Source organism: Brienomyrus brachyistius, chromosome 5 (genome assembly GCF_023856365.1).
Source record: "Brienomyrus brachyistius isolate T26 chromosome 5, BBRACH_0.4, whole genome shotgun sequence".
In the NCBI taxonomy this organism is placed as follows: Eukaryota; Metazoa; Chordata; class Actinopteri; order Osteoglossiformes; family Mormyridae; genus Brienomyrus; species Brienomyrus brachyistius.
The window spans coordinates 37,494,334-37,507,335 of record NC_064537.1 but is presented as its reverse complement, the minus strand read 5'-3'; the positions used below and the strand labels follow the sequence as shown (position 1 = coordinate 37,507,335).

General features: G+C 43.0%; 1 protein-coding gene across 5 annotated transcripts; it reads right to left on the bottom strand.

Annotated features, from left to right (window-relative positions):
* Positions 1-1,218: 1,218 nt before the first annotated feature.
* On the bottom strand, positions 1,219-11,940 carry tbx6 (T-box transcription factor 6). 5 transcript variants are annotated; one of them, XM_049013402.1, is made up of 9 exons: positions 7,051-11,940; positions 6,262-6,682; positions 5,526-5,733; positions 5,067-5,334; positions 4,152-4,295; positions 3,803-3,873; positions 3,490-3,560; positions 3,055-3,316; positions 1,219-2,796 (listed from the first exon to the last, which is right to left on the bottom strand). In XM_049013402.1, exons 2-9 carry the CDS (start codon positions 6,329-6,331, stop codon positions 1,620-1,622), a joined length of 2,271 nt encoding a protein of 756 aa, XP_048869359.1. In that variant the 5' UTR covers positions 6,332-6,682; positions 7,051-11,940; the 3' UTR covers positions 1,219-1,619. The 5 variants fall into 5 exon arrangements, with proteins under 5 accessions (XP_048869359.1, XP_048869358.1, XP_048869360.1 ...); XM_049013401.1 differs by having other exon boundaries at positions 6,262-7,240; positions 11,712-11,940; XM_049013403.1 differs by having other exon boundaries at positions 11,712-11,940.
* Positions 11,941-13,002: the final 1,062 nt, after the last annotated feature.

Here is a 13,002-nt window from a genome sequence, read left to right as displayed (position 1 = left end):
AGAAGCCTTCCTGCACACCATTGTTGTACTGAGCTGTTGTTTTTCCACACGTGACCTTCCTGTTAGCTTCTATGAGACTGGCCATTTTTCTCTGATCTCATTCATTAAGATGTTTTTGCCCTTCATTGCAGCATTGTCTGTAAACTTTTGACATTTTAAGGTGGCTGTTTTTGAGATGGCCACAATTCAAATCACTTTGATTCACTAATGATAGAATTTCTAATGCTTAACTAGACAGTAACTGAATCTCCTGAAGACTTTTTACTGCTATATGTATTCAAATTGTGAGTGAATGGCGTGTGAGTGTGCCCTGCGATGGACTGGCCCCCCATCCGGGGTTGTTCCCTGCCTCATGCCCATTGCTTCCGGGATAGGCTCTGGACCCCCCGCGACCCAGTAGGATAAGCGGTTTGGAAAATGGATGGATGGATGGATGGATGTATTCAGATGCAGTCGCATGATTTGCCATCTGGAGTATCAGGTTGTCAGTGTTTACTAAAAGGTGCAGCTAATGAGCTGGTGTAAAGAGTGCAGTGGCCAACCTAAGAAACATGAATAACAAAGCAGAGGACAAATAACAGTTTAAAAAAGTAATTAATAATTTCATGGTCCTGTATTTTGCCAGGAAGGTTTTTTTTTCCTTTGGAGGCAAATTGCTGGAAGTGAGAAGTCTTTTGTCCTACTTACCACTGTCTTCCTACACTTTATTCACTCTATAGTTGAATATATTACCAAAATCCGAACATAGAGATGTCCATCAAAAGATGAAAGCATACTTTCTATGACACTGTTTAGAAAATAAAAAATATTAAAAGTATTTATATAAGTATATAAATATTATAAAAGTACCCTGCATAGGACAAGCGGGTATAGAAAAGGGATGGATGGATGGATATTATAAAGGTCAAGATGATGCACAGATAATGACTCCTCCCCCACGTTCATAAGACTTTTCAGATGATTTATTAGAAGCACACATAGGGCTCTCAGAAAATGACGTTGTATGATCCTACTGAGTAAAAATGAGACATAACTCGCATTTTGCAGATTTACGTGAGGACAATGGTCACAGTATATAATCTAATGTTATTTGTTTCTGTCTGTACTGTGTGAAAATGAGAGAATATTAATGAAAATGAGTGAAAACCAATTGTCTCAAAACTTTCTCAATACATTGTGCTCATACTCCAGAAATTGATATGATGGATAAACAGTAAATAACTCAAACATGCTTTATTTTAAAAATTTATAGTGAGTTATGTAGTAGAAAAAATTTATTAAATTTACAAATGCATTTTTAAATTTCAGTTGACAAGCCATTCAAGCTATTACAAAGTGAAAGAAAAAAGTACACTTAACAAACTAAAGTTCCTATTGTAACTATTTTTTCTTATCATGCCCCTATACAGTTCAGCAGACTAACATAAACTTTTGGACACCTTATAATGTGTCCAGTGATACATAAACCTCATCCTCAGATTAACTTTTTAATGTTTTTTTATATCGCTCATCACCATTCAGAAGGACAAACCAAAGAACGAGAAACTAGTCCCGTTAATAATCTTCATTTGCAAGTTCTTTCTGCATGTAATTACTATTTTCTATTGAAAAATACTCAATTATAACAGACCCCTCCCTCCAATGTCCAGGTAGGCTCCCTGACCATGTGTGTGTCCATGTCGGTGCTGTCCATATATGTGCCTGAGTGGAATTGCAAAGGAAGATCGTGGATCCTGACACATTCTCAATGGGTAAGATGGAAAGGAGGAATAAAGAGAATTAGAAGCAGGAGAGGATGATGGGAGACAAGAAGGGAGAGAAGGATCCAGAGCAGGCATAAGTGGAGGGTGATGAACCATTTCTGGTAGATAAGGGGAACTGGGGTTGAACTGAGAAAAGGGGCCTATTTCAGAGGGAGGGTAGGAGGATGGACTAGGGGAGGCAAAGGGAAGGTAGCTAGCTGGTGGAAGAGGATGATTAGGAACAGAGGGGACATGGTGGGGTGGAGCTGCCGGTGGGAGAGTGGGAAAGGAAGCTGTAGATGAAGTTAATGCATAACCAGCAGAGGAACCAAGAATTGGGTGAGAAGCATGGAGAGAGGAAGAGGAAGGAAATGAGGGAAATGCGGAAGTGGCTGAAGCTTGGTTAAGAACCAAGGAATTAGTGGAATTGATGATAGAGGGATGAGGCTGGCTGGTGATGGATGGTGGAGCAACTGGATTGGGGAGTGAGGAAGAAACATGATTAGGCGGTGGAAAGGAGCAGGAAGTGGGGGCGGAATTTATTTCATTAGGGGCTGAAGGCACATTGGAAGATGGAAGACTTGAACTGAGGATGGAGGGGTGTGAGAGGGAGGGGACAGAAGAATGAAGGGAAGGATAGGTCGAGGGAGGAGGAGGACTAATAAGGGGGTGTGGAGAATCAGACTGAGTAAGAGCTGGATAAGATGGCATGGATGGGGGACCTTGGGGCTGAGGTGATGAGGAGGATGGAGATAACAAGTGGTAGCTAGAGTTAGAGTCTGGCAGTGAAGGAGAGGAAGTAGGAGCAGGAAGTGGAGAAGAAAGAAGAGAAGGATAGGTAGAAGATGACACTGATGGATACAGTGATCCAGAGGCAGAAGTGGGCTGTGAGGTAGATGAGACTGCAGAAAGAGACGGATAGGGAGACACAGTGCTGGGTCCAGGCGGATAGGAGGCTGGGCACTGAGGAGGTGCTGCAGCAGCGAAAGAGGAGGGGCTGGAAGAGGCGGTGGGAAATGCCGGTGTGTATGAAGGGAGAATCATCTGGGCAGAGCTGTAGCGGAAAAAACGTAAAGGAAGAGTTACACAACTTAAATCCTGGTGACGATCTTCAATTACAGTCTCTACTTTGGTGACTGAAAATTTCCGTTACATTTTGATGAGAAACATTCTTGTTTAGACCAAGCATTACCTAATAATCCATGCTTTTAAGTAATGCTCAGTATCAGAAGATTGAGCAGCTTCTCTAAGGGAAGTCAGTGGAATAACTACACGTTTCAGTCATCCTGAGCAGTAATTGAACAGCACTTACTTGTCAATTAGGCCATCATTATCCGCGCTGGGTGTCGTTTGCACACTTTCGATGGGAGCTGTGATCTCGGCAATCGTAGGTGTGAGGTATGCCTGGTCGAGGTCCAGGGGCTCGCCTGCGACAGGTGCCTCTTGGAAGGCGCGGGCGTTTGAGCCATAGCCACAGACAGGGTTGGGGATCGGGAGGTCTTCCAAGTCAAGCTCCTGGCAGTCTGTTGTTGACTGAGGCAGAAGCTCAGTGGAATCACATGGATCACAAGACACTGAGGATTAAAATAGAAAGTATAACACTGCAGTTAACACAACAGCGTCCAAGCTTGGAGTGTTCCATGAAAAAATATCATCAGGAAAAGGCAGCTATAACAGGGAGAAAATGGCAGGAGAAGCCAAATGACAGGAGTGGGTAAAAAAAGAAATAATGTACTTTTTTACTCACCCACGTCTAATGGTTCTGATTGTTGGTTTGTTTGGCAGCTTATTTTCCTCTTTAGCCTGGCTTCCCTTTGTCTGCAGGTTATAGACATTATAAAGAATTTTTAAAAGTCAATAGGAAGAACAGCAGAACTTGTGTTTCAGTCTGAGAGAGAATAGCTGAAAGGTCAAGAAGGTTATTGGACTGGAATACTACTAATATACTATTATTGGATGTATTGGTGTGGAGAAAACAGGCTACTTTTATAGTTCTTGACTGTAGATTCAGTTTCTGTGTGTTTATTTGTGTACTTGCTCTTAATAAACGGGTCCATTACCTTTTGTTGTTCATTCCGTTCTCTCTGAATCCCTTTGCAAAAGGATTGGAATTAATCTTCAGTTCAGTTATCTATTGAAACAATATCAAAAATCAGTGTGGACAAAATGCAGATGTGGCACTTTTCAAGATTCTAAAATTTTGCCAACCTAGAGACACCTAGTAATTTAGAACAATTCTAGGTTTGGCACCACATACAAATTTACTTCAGCCTTGTCTCTCTATAAATGAATGATTTGTTTCTCTCTCTGTCCTTCAGGTGTTTATTCTCAGATCTTTCACATATGGGTCTCCATGCCTTTGTATTCCTTCTGGCTGCTACAGGACTGCATTGCCTGCTCTGGCCATACCTTGCTGTTTTGGTAGGCTGTGACAGTGAAGAATTGGGTCTCGGGGAAAACAAAGGAATGGCGACCCCCTCCCCACATAAGTACATCTCTGGCTTCGATCACATGCAGGCGCGGCTGATAGCGATGGAGAGAGTGCAGGATGATCTGAGAGGAGAGAGACAGAGGGAGGTAAAGTGAGAGCTGCAAGATGAATTAAATAATGGACAAAAAACAGTATGCAATAGGACAATCCAAATCTGTATATGCAGACATATACAAAAGAATCATTACAATTAAAAACTGTGCAGTGTGAGTATACCAATGAAAAATGTGTTTTAAAATGAAGGCATAAGCTCCACCCATTCACATTTCACATGGGCTTTGGGTGAGAAACTGTATAGCTGTACCTTGATATGTGGGTATATATATATAATATATATATCTGCGCAACGGTGACGCCACTGAAGGTTATTGTTTTTGTTATCATTATTAACAACAACAACATACCTCTAATGACAGGTCATAGTGCCTATAGCAGGGGTCTCCAACTCCTGGTATTTACCTGAGAACAGGTGTGGCTCATCAGAAGCCAGGTAGGATAGAAAACCTACTGGACGGTAGCCCTCCAGGACCACAGTTGGAGACACCTGGCCTATAGCCTATCTCAGGATGGGCAAAAAAACTGGATGGGATGCCTCTCCAATGCAAGGCACACGCTCACACACACACACACAGCCACTATCGGAAAATCAGAGATTCCACATCCCCTAATTAAATGTTTTTGTACTGCGGAGGATGTGGGACAGAAATCAAGCCTACAGCCCTGGAAGTGTCAGGCAGCAGTGAAACCCATAGTGCTGAATACTCTGTGTTGCCCTCTTTCAGGAATACTCTTGACAGAGACATGCCACACAAACCGACAAAGGTCAGGCTCACATGTCCCCGTGTGTCCAGTGTGTTGTTGGTCAGCTTGGCACGGTGGAAGGAGATGGTCCGGCTCTGCCAGTGTGCGCCTGTGGCGGGGGAGTCCGGGTGGATGAACACACGATCGGGTAGGCGGGCCTCCGCTCCACCCACGGCCTGCCAGGAATCTCCCTGGAAACGGTATCTTGACGCATCCGCCGGGATGACTTCCAGTAACAGAATGTAGCGCAGAGAGGGGTTCAGCCCAGAGAGCTTCACTCTGAGCTGGGGGAACATTCGGCTGGGAGAGACAGAGACAGACAGTGAGTCCAGGGCTCACGCTGACACAGAAAGGCCGAAGCCTAAGAGCCAATGAGGAGAGGAGAAGATGCTGAATGTGTAATGATGCTGAGGGTTATTCTAATAAGCTAATAGCAGCTAATAATATCAGGGCCTAATCCTGCAATGTGGGCAAATGAGCAGTTACTTTACCGGCCTGTTTTCGTAATAATCATCTCAGTCCCTACGCTGCTGAATTGTTTCCATAAGGACGAGTTTTCCAGCTCCATGAAAACGGTGCCTTGTTCCTTCCCATTCACCTCGCTGGGAACGGGTGGAGCGAGCATGCGTTGGGGCGCAGCTCTGACTGCCATCTCACACGTGGTGGAGAAGAGCGGCAGGTGCGATGGTGTTTCCCGATCTGCAGTCCAGAATGAGAGGCACCGATCAGTGCCAGTACCCACACAGTGATTGTGCTGCGTTACACAACAGCTACACCTCAAATACACATTTCACAAGGCGTACATTTAAAAAGAAATGAGAAGTTTTCATTACGTTATATATTTCTATGCTAGTTTTCACAAGTATTCATTTAACGGATGCTTTTATCCACAGCAAGATACATTTCAGAAAGCAGAGTAGGACAATCCTTGCAACAACTAGGGGGTTAAGGGCCTTGCACAAGACCCCAGTGGTGAAATGAGTCTGCTGACCACTGGACGCTCAGATCACTGGTACAGTGTCCTAACCCAATGAGCCACCCCCAAGTGCTAAGCAGTATTGCAAAGGAAATAACTGCAATTAAGTCCTCCAAACTGGATAATAATTGAATAAGTCAGCAAAGCACTGGAAACGCAGTTCTGAAAGAGGGATAGGTTTCTGTACCAACACAGGTAACACACCGAAGTGACCACAGTCTCCCTTGCTCTGCCGCCTTGTTGGCACTCACCTCTGTAGCAGCAGTCTGTCAGTCTTTGAGGCCCCATGGCCAAACTCGGATACACTTCCACCCCCAACATCCCAGGTTCCTCTTCTCCTGCCCTTTCAGTGCCTCCTTGTGCAGCTTGCGTTCCTCTCTCTTAATCTCACAGTATTTTGTTTTTTGCCTCAATGCAGATTGTCTTTCATGTAGGTACTTTATTAAAGACTCCTTCAGTTTTGTGGCTTTTAAAATCCCTGTTTTGTAAATGTTCTCACGCTGTTCGTCTGTCCTTTTCCTTGCTCTTCGCATAAATGCCCTTTTCTCAGTGTCCTTGCTTTTTATACGTGGGTCGGTCTTCGCACGTTAACCAAATGGTAATACCTTCACACTTCCATCCACTCTGCCTCACACCAACCTGCAGCCCCCTGCCCCTCATTTCTCTTCACAGCTACGTAAACAAACATGGCCACATTTAACAACTGTCCCTTTATAAGGAAGCATCATGACCAAATAAAATAAAATGTATTAAATGTAATTGTGCACATATACAGCTTCCCTTGGAAAATGTTAAATTTTCTGATTCTGACGTTTAGTCAGTCTTCTCTAAGGTCATAATGTCACTCTGTATCATCAAGACAATTCAACATTAGTTTAGAACCAAATACAAACAAATACACTTCCCCTGGACAATTTGAGAAACTGAAAGTTCTTCACTTTCATTTTGTGTCATTCCTACTGTTATTAAAAAACTAATTTGGATAACAACCTTCCTCCACCACTCCGCCCTGCCTACCACTTAAAGTATGCCAGACTTACTGTGTTTCTGTGCCCTCTGCCTTCCCAGTAGGAGGTATGGGGTAAGTATGCAGGTGGAAGGGTGCAATAGTAGCAGTTTACTCTTATGTAAACAGCCTTACAGACACTTGTACAATGACACTGAAGGAATGAAGAACATCAGATCACACGTGCTGCCTTTTAGGGGCCATATGTATGTTGACTGAATCCTCTACAAAGGAAAGGAATGTGAGTGGATCTCAAAAATCTACATAGTCATTTTGAAATTGAGAATTTTTCCGTCATTGTTACTGTTAATATTTAATCAAACAATATGTTATTGATAAAACACTTTTGACCCTGTATTTTTACAAATCTGCATACTTTAATTCATTTGTAGCAGAAGCACTTTTTACTTTAGAAACAAAACAGTGTACCCCAGCCTTGTGCCCTGCGATGGACTGGCATCCCAGCTAGGGTGTCCCCCTTTGAGCCTGTCTTGCTGGTTTTGTATCAGACATATCCTTTGGAATGAGGATTTTAAGAAATGGTCTCCAGAGACCAGACAATATTTTCTTCAAATTGTTTGAAGGAGCAGAGTTAGTTTTCTTGCATAATTAAGACAGGACTGAATGTTCTTTTTGTGAGAAATCACTGTCCTCCTCTTACTCTGCTGCACAGCTCACATGTGAAAAGGAGCTGCAGGACTTTATAGCAAAGACTCCACACTCTTTTGACATTTCCTGCATGTTAAGTTGCTGCAGTTTCCATGATGAGCTTCTTGCTTGGATAGTCATTCATTTTGGTGAGATGGTCTTTCAGCTAGGTTTTTCTGGTGCCATATTACCTCTGCTTCTCTGCAATGGTCTTTACTGTAATTTACAGCATATTTAAGCTTTTCGAAAATGTTATGCCTCACCAGATTAATAACTATTAATCTCTTAACCATAAGGTCATGAAGATAATCTTATTAGTGTTATGCCAATGGTTGTCTTTGCACACAGGAATGTACTCTGCAGCAAAGGTTGTTCCAGGGAAATCCTACAGTAGTTAATTTTTATTGATCTACAAAGAATTATATCTCTTTAATCACTTGATCAGTTTAATCTGTAAAGTCATGTTGAGCTTTGCACATGATACTGAATTTGATTGATAAAATCTAATTACAATATAATGCGGGGTTGAATACACTTGCCCAATTGTGGTGTTATGACTTTGTTTTTACCATGTTTTTACCTTGGAGTACTGTGTCCAAGTGCATGTAAAAAGTTTGATCTAACGGATGTCAAGTATGGGTGTTAATTATGCAGGGGATGGGGGGGGGGGGTGTAACCCCCCCAATAATCAAATCAGCCAATACAACCCCCCGGACCCCCTTAAATAGATGGAGACCTCAACCCCCTCAGTGCTCAACCAAAGGTTATGCCCTTCATATCAGACCTTAAAACACTATATTATTCATATCTAGCAAAATCATATGCAAAATGTTATAAACATTAAGTAAATGGAATATGCTTTTCTTGATTTGCTGGAGTAAAACCAGACATTTCTCTTGTAGGAAAAGACCTGTCTGATATTTTAGTTGTTGTTTTTATAGCCCATTTGGGCAAAAGTAAACAACCTCGGATGAGATAAGAAACAGAGGAAGCGAAGGTGAGAAATCCCAGTCTGTGACAGATGGAGGGGGAAAGGAAGGTGGCTAAAATCCAAAGGTTACAGCTTCGTAATGGTTGGACGGGGTCACTCACAATGTCCAAAGTGACTCTTCATCGCTTCAAGCACAGATAAGGATTGTTCAGTTTGTGTATATCCTTGATATTGTGTCAGTGTGTGCTCTGCAATGGACTGGCACCCTGCCTAGGGTGTACCCCAGCCTTGTGCCCTGTGACGCACTGGCATCCCGCCCTGGGTGTACCCCAGCCTTGTGCCCTGTGACAGACTGGCATCCTGCCCAGGGTGTACCCCAGCCTTGTGCCCTGTGACAGACTGGAATCCCACCCAGGGTGTACCCCAGCCTTGTGCCCTGTGATGGACTGGCATCCCGCCCTGGGTGTACCCCAGCCTTGTGCCCTGTTACGGACTGGCATCCCGCCCAGGGTGTACCCCAACCTTGTGTCCTGTGACGGACTGGCATCCTGCCCTGGGTGTACCCCAGCCTTGTGCCCTGTGATGGACTGGCATCCTGCCCAGAGTGTACCCCAGCCTTGTGCTCTGCAATGGACTGGCATCCTACTCAGGGTGTCCCCCAGCCTTGTGCTCTGCAATGGACTGGCATCCTACCCAGGGTGTACCCCAGCCTTGTGCCCTGTGATGGACTGGCATCCTGCCCAGAGTGTACCCCAGCCTTGTGCTCTGCAATGGACTGGCATCCTACTCAGGGTGTACCCCAGCCTTGTGCTCTGCAATGGACTGGCATCCTGCCCAGGGTGTACCCCAGCCTTGTGCCCTGTGACGGACTGGCATCCTGCCCAGGGTGTACCCCAGCCTTGTGCTCTGCAATGGACTGGCATCCTGCCCAGGGTGTACCCCAGCCTTGTGCCCTGTGACGGACTGGCATCCTGCCCAGGGTGTACCCCAGCCTTGTGCTCTGCAATAAACTGGCATCCTGCCCAGAGTGAACCCCAGCCTTGTGCCCTGTGATGGACTGGCATCCTGCCCAGAGTGTACCCCAGCCTTGTGCTCTGCAATGGACTGGCATCCTACTCAGGGTGTACCCCAGCCTTGTGCCCTGTGACAGACTGGAATCCCACCCAGGGTGTACCCCAGCCTTGTGCCCCGTGATGGACTAGCATCCCACCCTGGGTGTACCCCAGCCTTGTGCCCTGTGACAGACTGGCATCCTGCCCAGGGTGTACCCCAGCCTTGTGCCCTATGCTGCCTGGGATTAGCTTCTGGATCCCGCAAGTAAACCTGCCACTTTCAAAATCTGAATAAATAAGAAACACTGCCACCCCCCATCTCCGGGTGCCTGACAATGAAATTTTGATGGGAGGGGGGATTGATCGCACAGTAAACTGTATTTCAGTTCGGGACAAATTGTATCCTGTTTTGGTTCAAAACAGGACAGACATTTTACTTATCGATAAGGGCAGATCCTGTACAATACGGGACAGGTGGCAGCTCTAAGCATGACCCCAATCTGAACAAATGGCTGAAGGATAGGTGGATGGATTGTATGAATCAATATTCAATGCCTGAGCACAAAAAAGGGATTAGGGAACTACAGACATCAGTTTTGGTTTATCAGAAATTCTGCTGAAGTAACAGCAATTTCTGAATATTGAAAGCTATAGGATCTGACTCTAGTCCCTGGGCAGCCTAGATACATTTTTACTGCTTCCATGCTATCAATGGGTAGCAGAAGACAAAAAAAAAAATCAACACACATTCATGCTGTCAAAGGCTTGGCTACATAACAAAGAGAAAGTTCCAGCTCTAGCATTGTTTTCAGTCCAGTATACAAATTATTCATGGGCAGCATTTAAAGCCAAGAGGCTCTTTCAGTGGGAGGGGTTTGGCTGAAAGACCAGTGTGCATATATTTAAGTCAGTGACAGGGTCACCTGACAAGGGTATATCCTGGAAAGGATCCCAATCCAATAACCCAACTGCATGGCTTTGAACCTTGGGAGGAAACCCACATAATTCATACAAACACTCCACCCACAGGGATGAGAACCTTCAATCTCAGAGGTATAAAACAGTGATTCTCAACCCGGCCCTTGGAGATCCTCAGACAGTCCACATTTTTGCTCCCTTCTAGCTCCCGGTAGAGTTGGTAGGGAACCCGGTGGGGAGCTGGGAGGGAGCAAAAATGTAGACTGTCTGGGGGTCCCCGAGGACCAGCTTGGGAAATATTGGTGTAAGGCTACAGTGCTAGTCACTGAGGTACCATAGTTAAGTAAACACTGTCAATTGTGATAATAGTACATTCCTCTTACTCATTTCAATATATATCAGATAGGTTAGTATCAGATAGTCACCCTATCATTATTTCCTGACTCCTAAATCAGAGCTAAATTAGTTCCTGGGTTAATTTTACATATTTAATTTTGATTGTCTACACAGCTGAAGCATTTTGATAAACACATTCAGCTATACAGGACCCTGAAACACTACATCTCTAAAAGAAATGGTAATAAGCCTATTAAGTAAGAAATAAACACTGGCAGGCATCAAAAAGACTGATAAACTGAGTTTTAAATGAGTCACTTGGCCCATTTATATAGATGGACGTTCTGAAGTATTTCATGTTTTGTAGCTCATTACTAATATTTAATTATGGGCTTATATATTTAGTACTACAGTAGATGAGACTTACATATTGTGTATTTTAAGTGTAATTCCATATAAAAACATAAAACATTACACAACAAATAAAACATTAAGGCCCTTTCTAAACCCTGTGGTACATGTTTCCTAACTTTTAAAGTAGTACTGATCATTACTTGGAGCGGTGATTTCATGATTGCACAAGATGAATTTTGTGTTTTTCAATATGACCCTTGAGGCACAGGTCTGCAAAAGTTACAGCGTCCCTAATGACCTTGGGCTGTTTGGCCATTTGTCAGCATGGTCAAACATGCATGGAGCATATCACACTGTCAGATTAATGCAGGGGCTGTAAGAAAGTGACTGCTATCTTAATGAGCTCACTTTCTTGTCCATAAAAAAAAATTATTTGTTCAATCTGTTGTCACTTACCAGAGGTTCTGATCGGTGGTTAGATTTCCTGACAGCCTTCAGAAAATGTGAAAAGTTGGTACTGTAGTATATATGATTTACTTTTTAGTGCATTATATTTTTTTCTAGGAAAACTATAATTAACTAAACTGTTGAAAGTACCCAAGTAACAATACAACTTCTGCTGCTACTAAAAGCAGGCGTAATATTCTGTGTTATTGTAATCACCTACAGTGTGTGATCCTCAGACGGCTTGGACAGAAAGCGATACAGAAAAAAGGTAAATAATTAGTCACTTTCAGTAATGGTGAAACGTCAGTGACATGCCTGACAGCCTTTAACTCCTGGCTTGCAAACTCTAATGGCTGAATTATGAGCCTGCCCATTATTCAGGGAACCACTGAGAGCTCAGCACCTCCTTTTAGCACTTTGACACCAGCCAGTGTCTGCCACACAATCCACACAGAATCTTATTTCCCACTGCCGCACGCTCCATTCCTGCCAAAAAAACATCCTCATTTATTACTATTATGAGAGACCAGCAGCTGCCAAGTCTGGCTTTAACTGGTATGGTCTAAAATGCTGACCACTTGTCCTACTGTTTTAAGCACAGCTGGAAGACTTAATAAAAAGAATTACCAGTTTATAATCCCTGCTCCACTTGTTTATTATTAATGGAGTATTTCAATAATGGTTTGCATTGTTTGTTTAACAAGCAAAGATTTCACAACCAAATATGTTGACAAAACAAGTAAAAGAAGATATTCTTAATCTTGATTTATATCTCACTGTGCAAATGTGTATACTGCAATATATATATATATATATATATATATATATATATTAGAGTTATCAATGAGAAGCATTTTTTCTAGCAGTTTATTATATATAAAAGCAGGTACAATTATTATTATTATTATTATTATTATTGTTATTATTATTATTATTGTTACTACTACTACTACTACTACTACTAATAATAATAATAATAATAATAATAATAATAATAATAATAAAACCAAAAAGGCCACGGTTCTGCACAAAATCTTGCCATGCTCAGAATTTAATACTGAAATATTACAATCTGAGGGGAAACATCCATCCCAGAAATCAATTCACCTTAAAGCCTATACGAATTGGCTACAAATATCCCCGAGACACTGGTCAATTTCTCGCTACATTCACGGAACTCAAAGTGACTGATTATGTATAGAAGTGTTTATGCTAATAAAAGCAAACACATATGCGTCAGCTCACTGAGAAGCGCATACCCTAGAACCTTTCCGTTATAATTTGAATTATTTTCATCCAA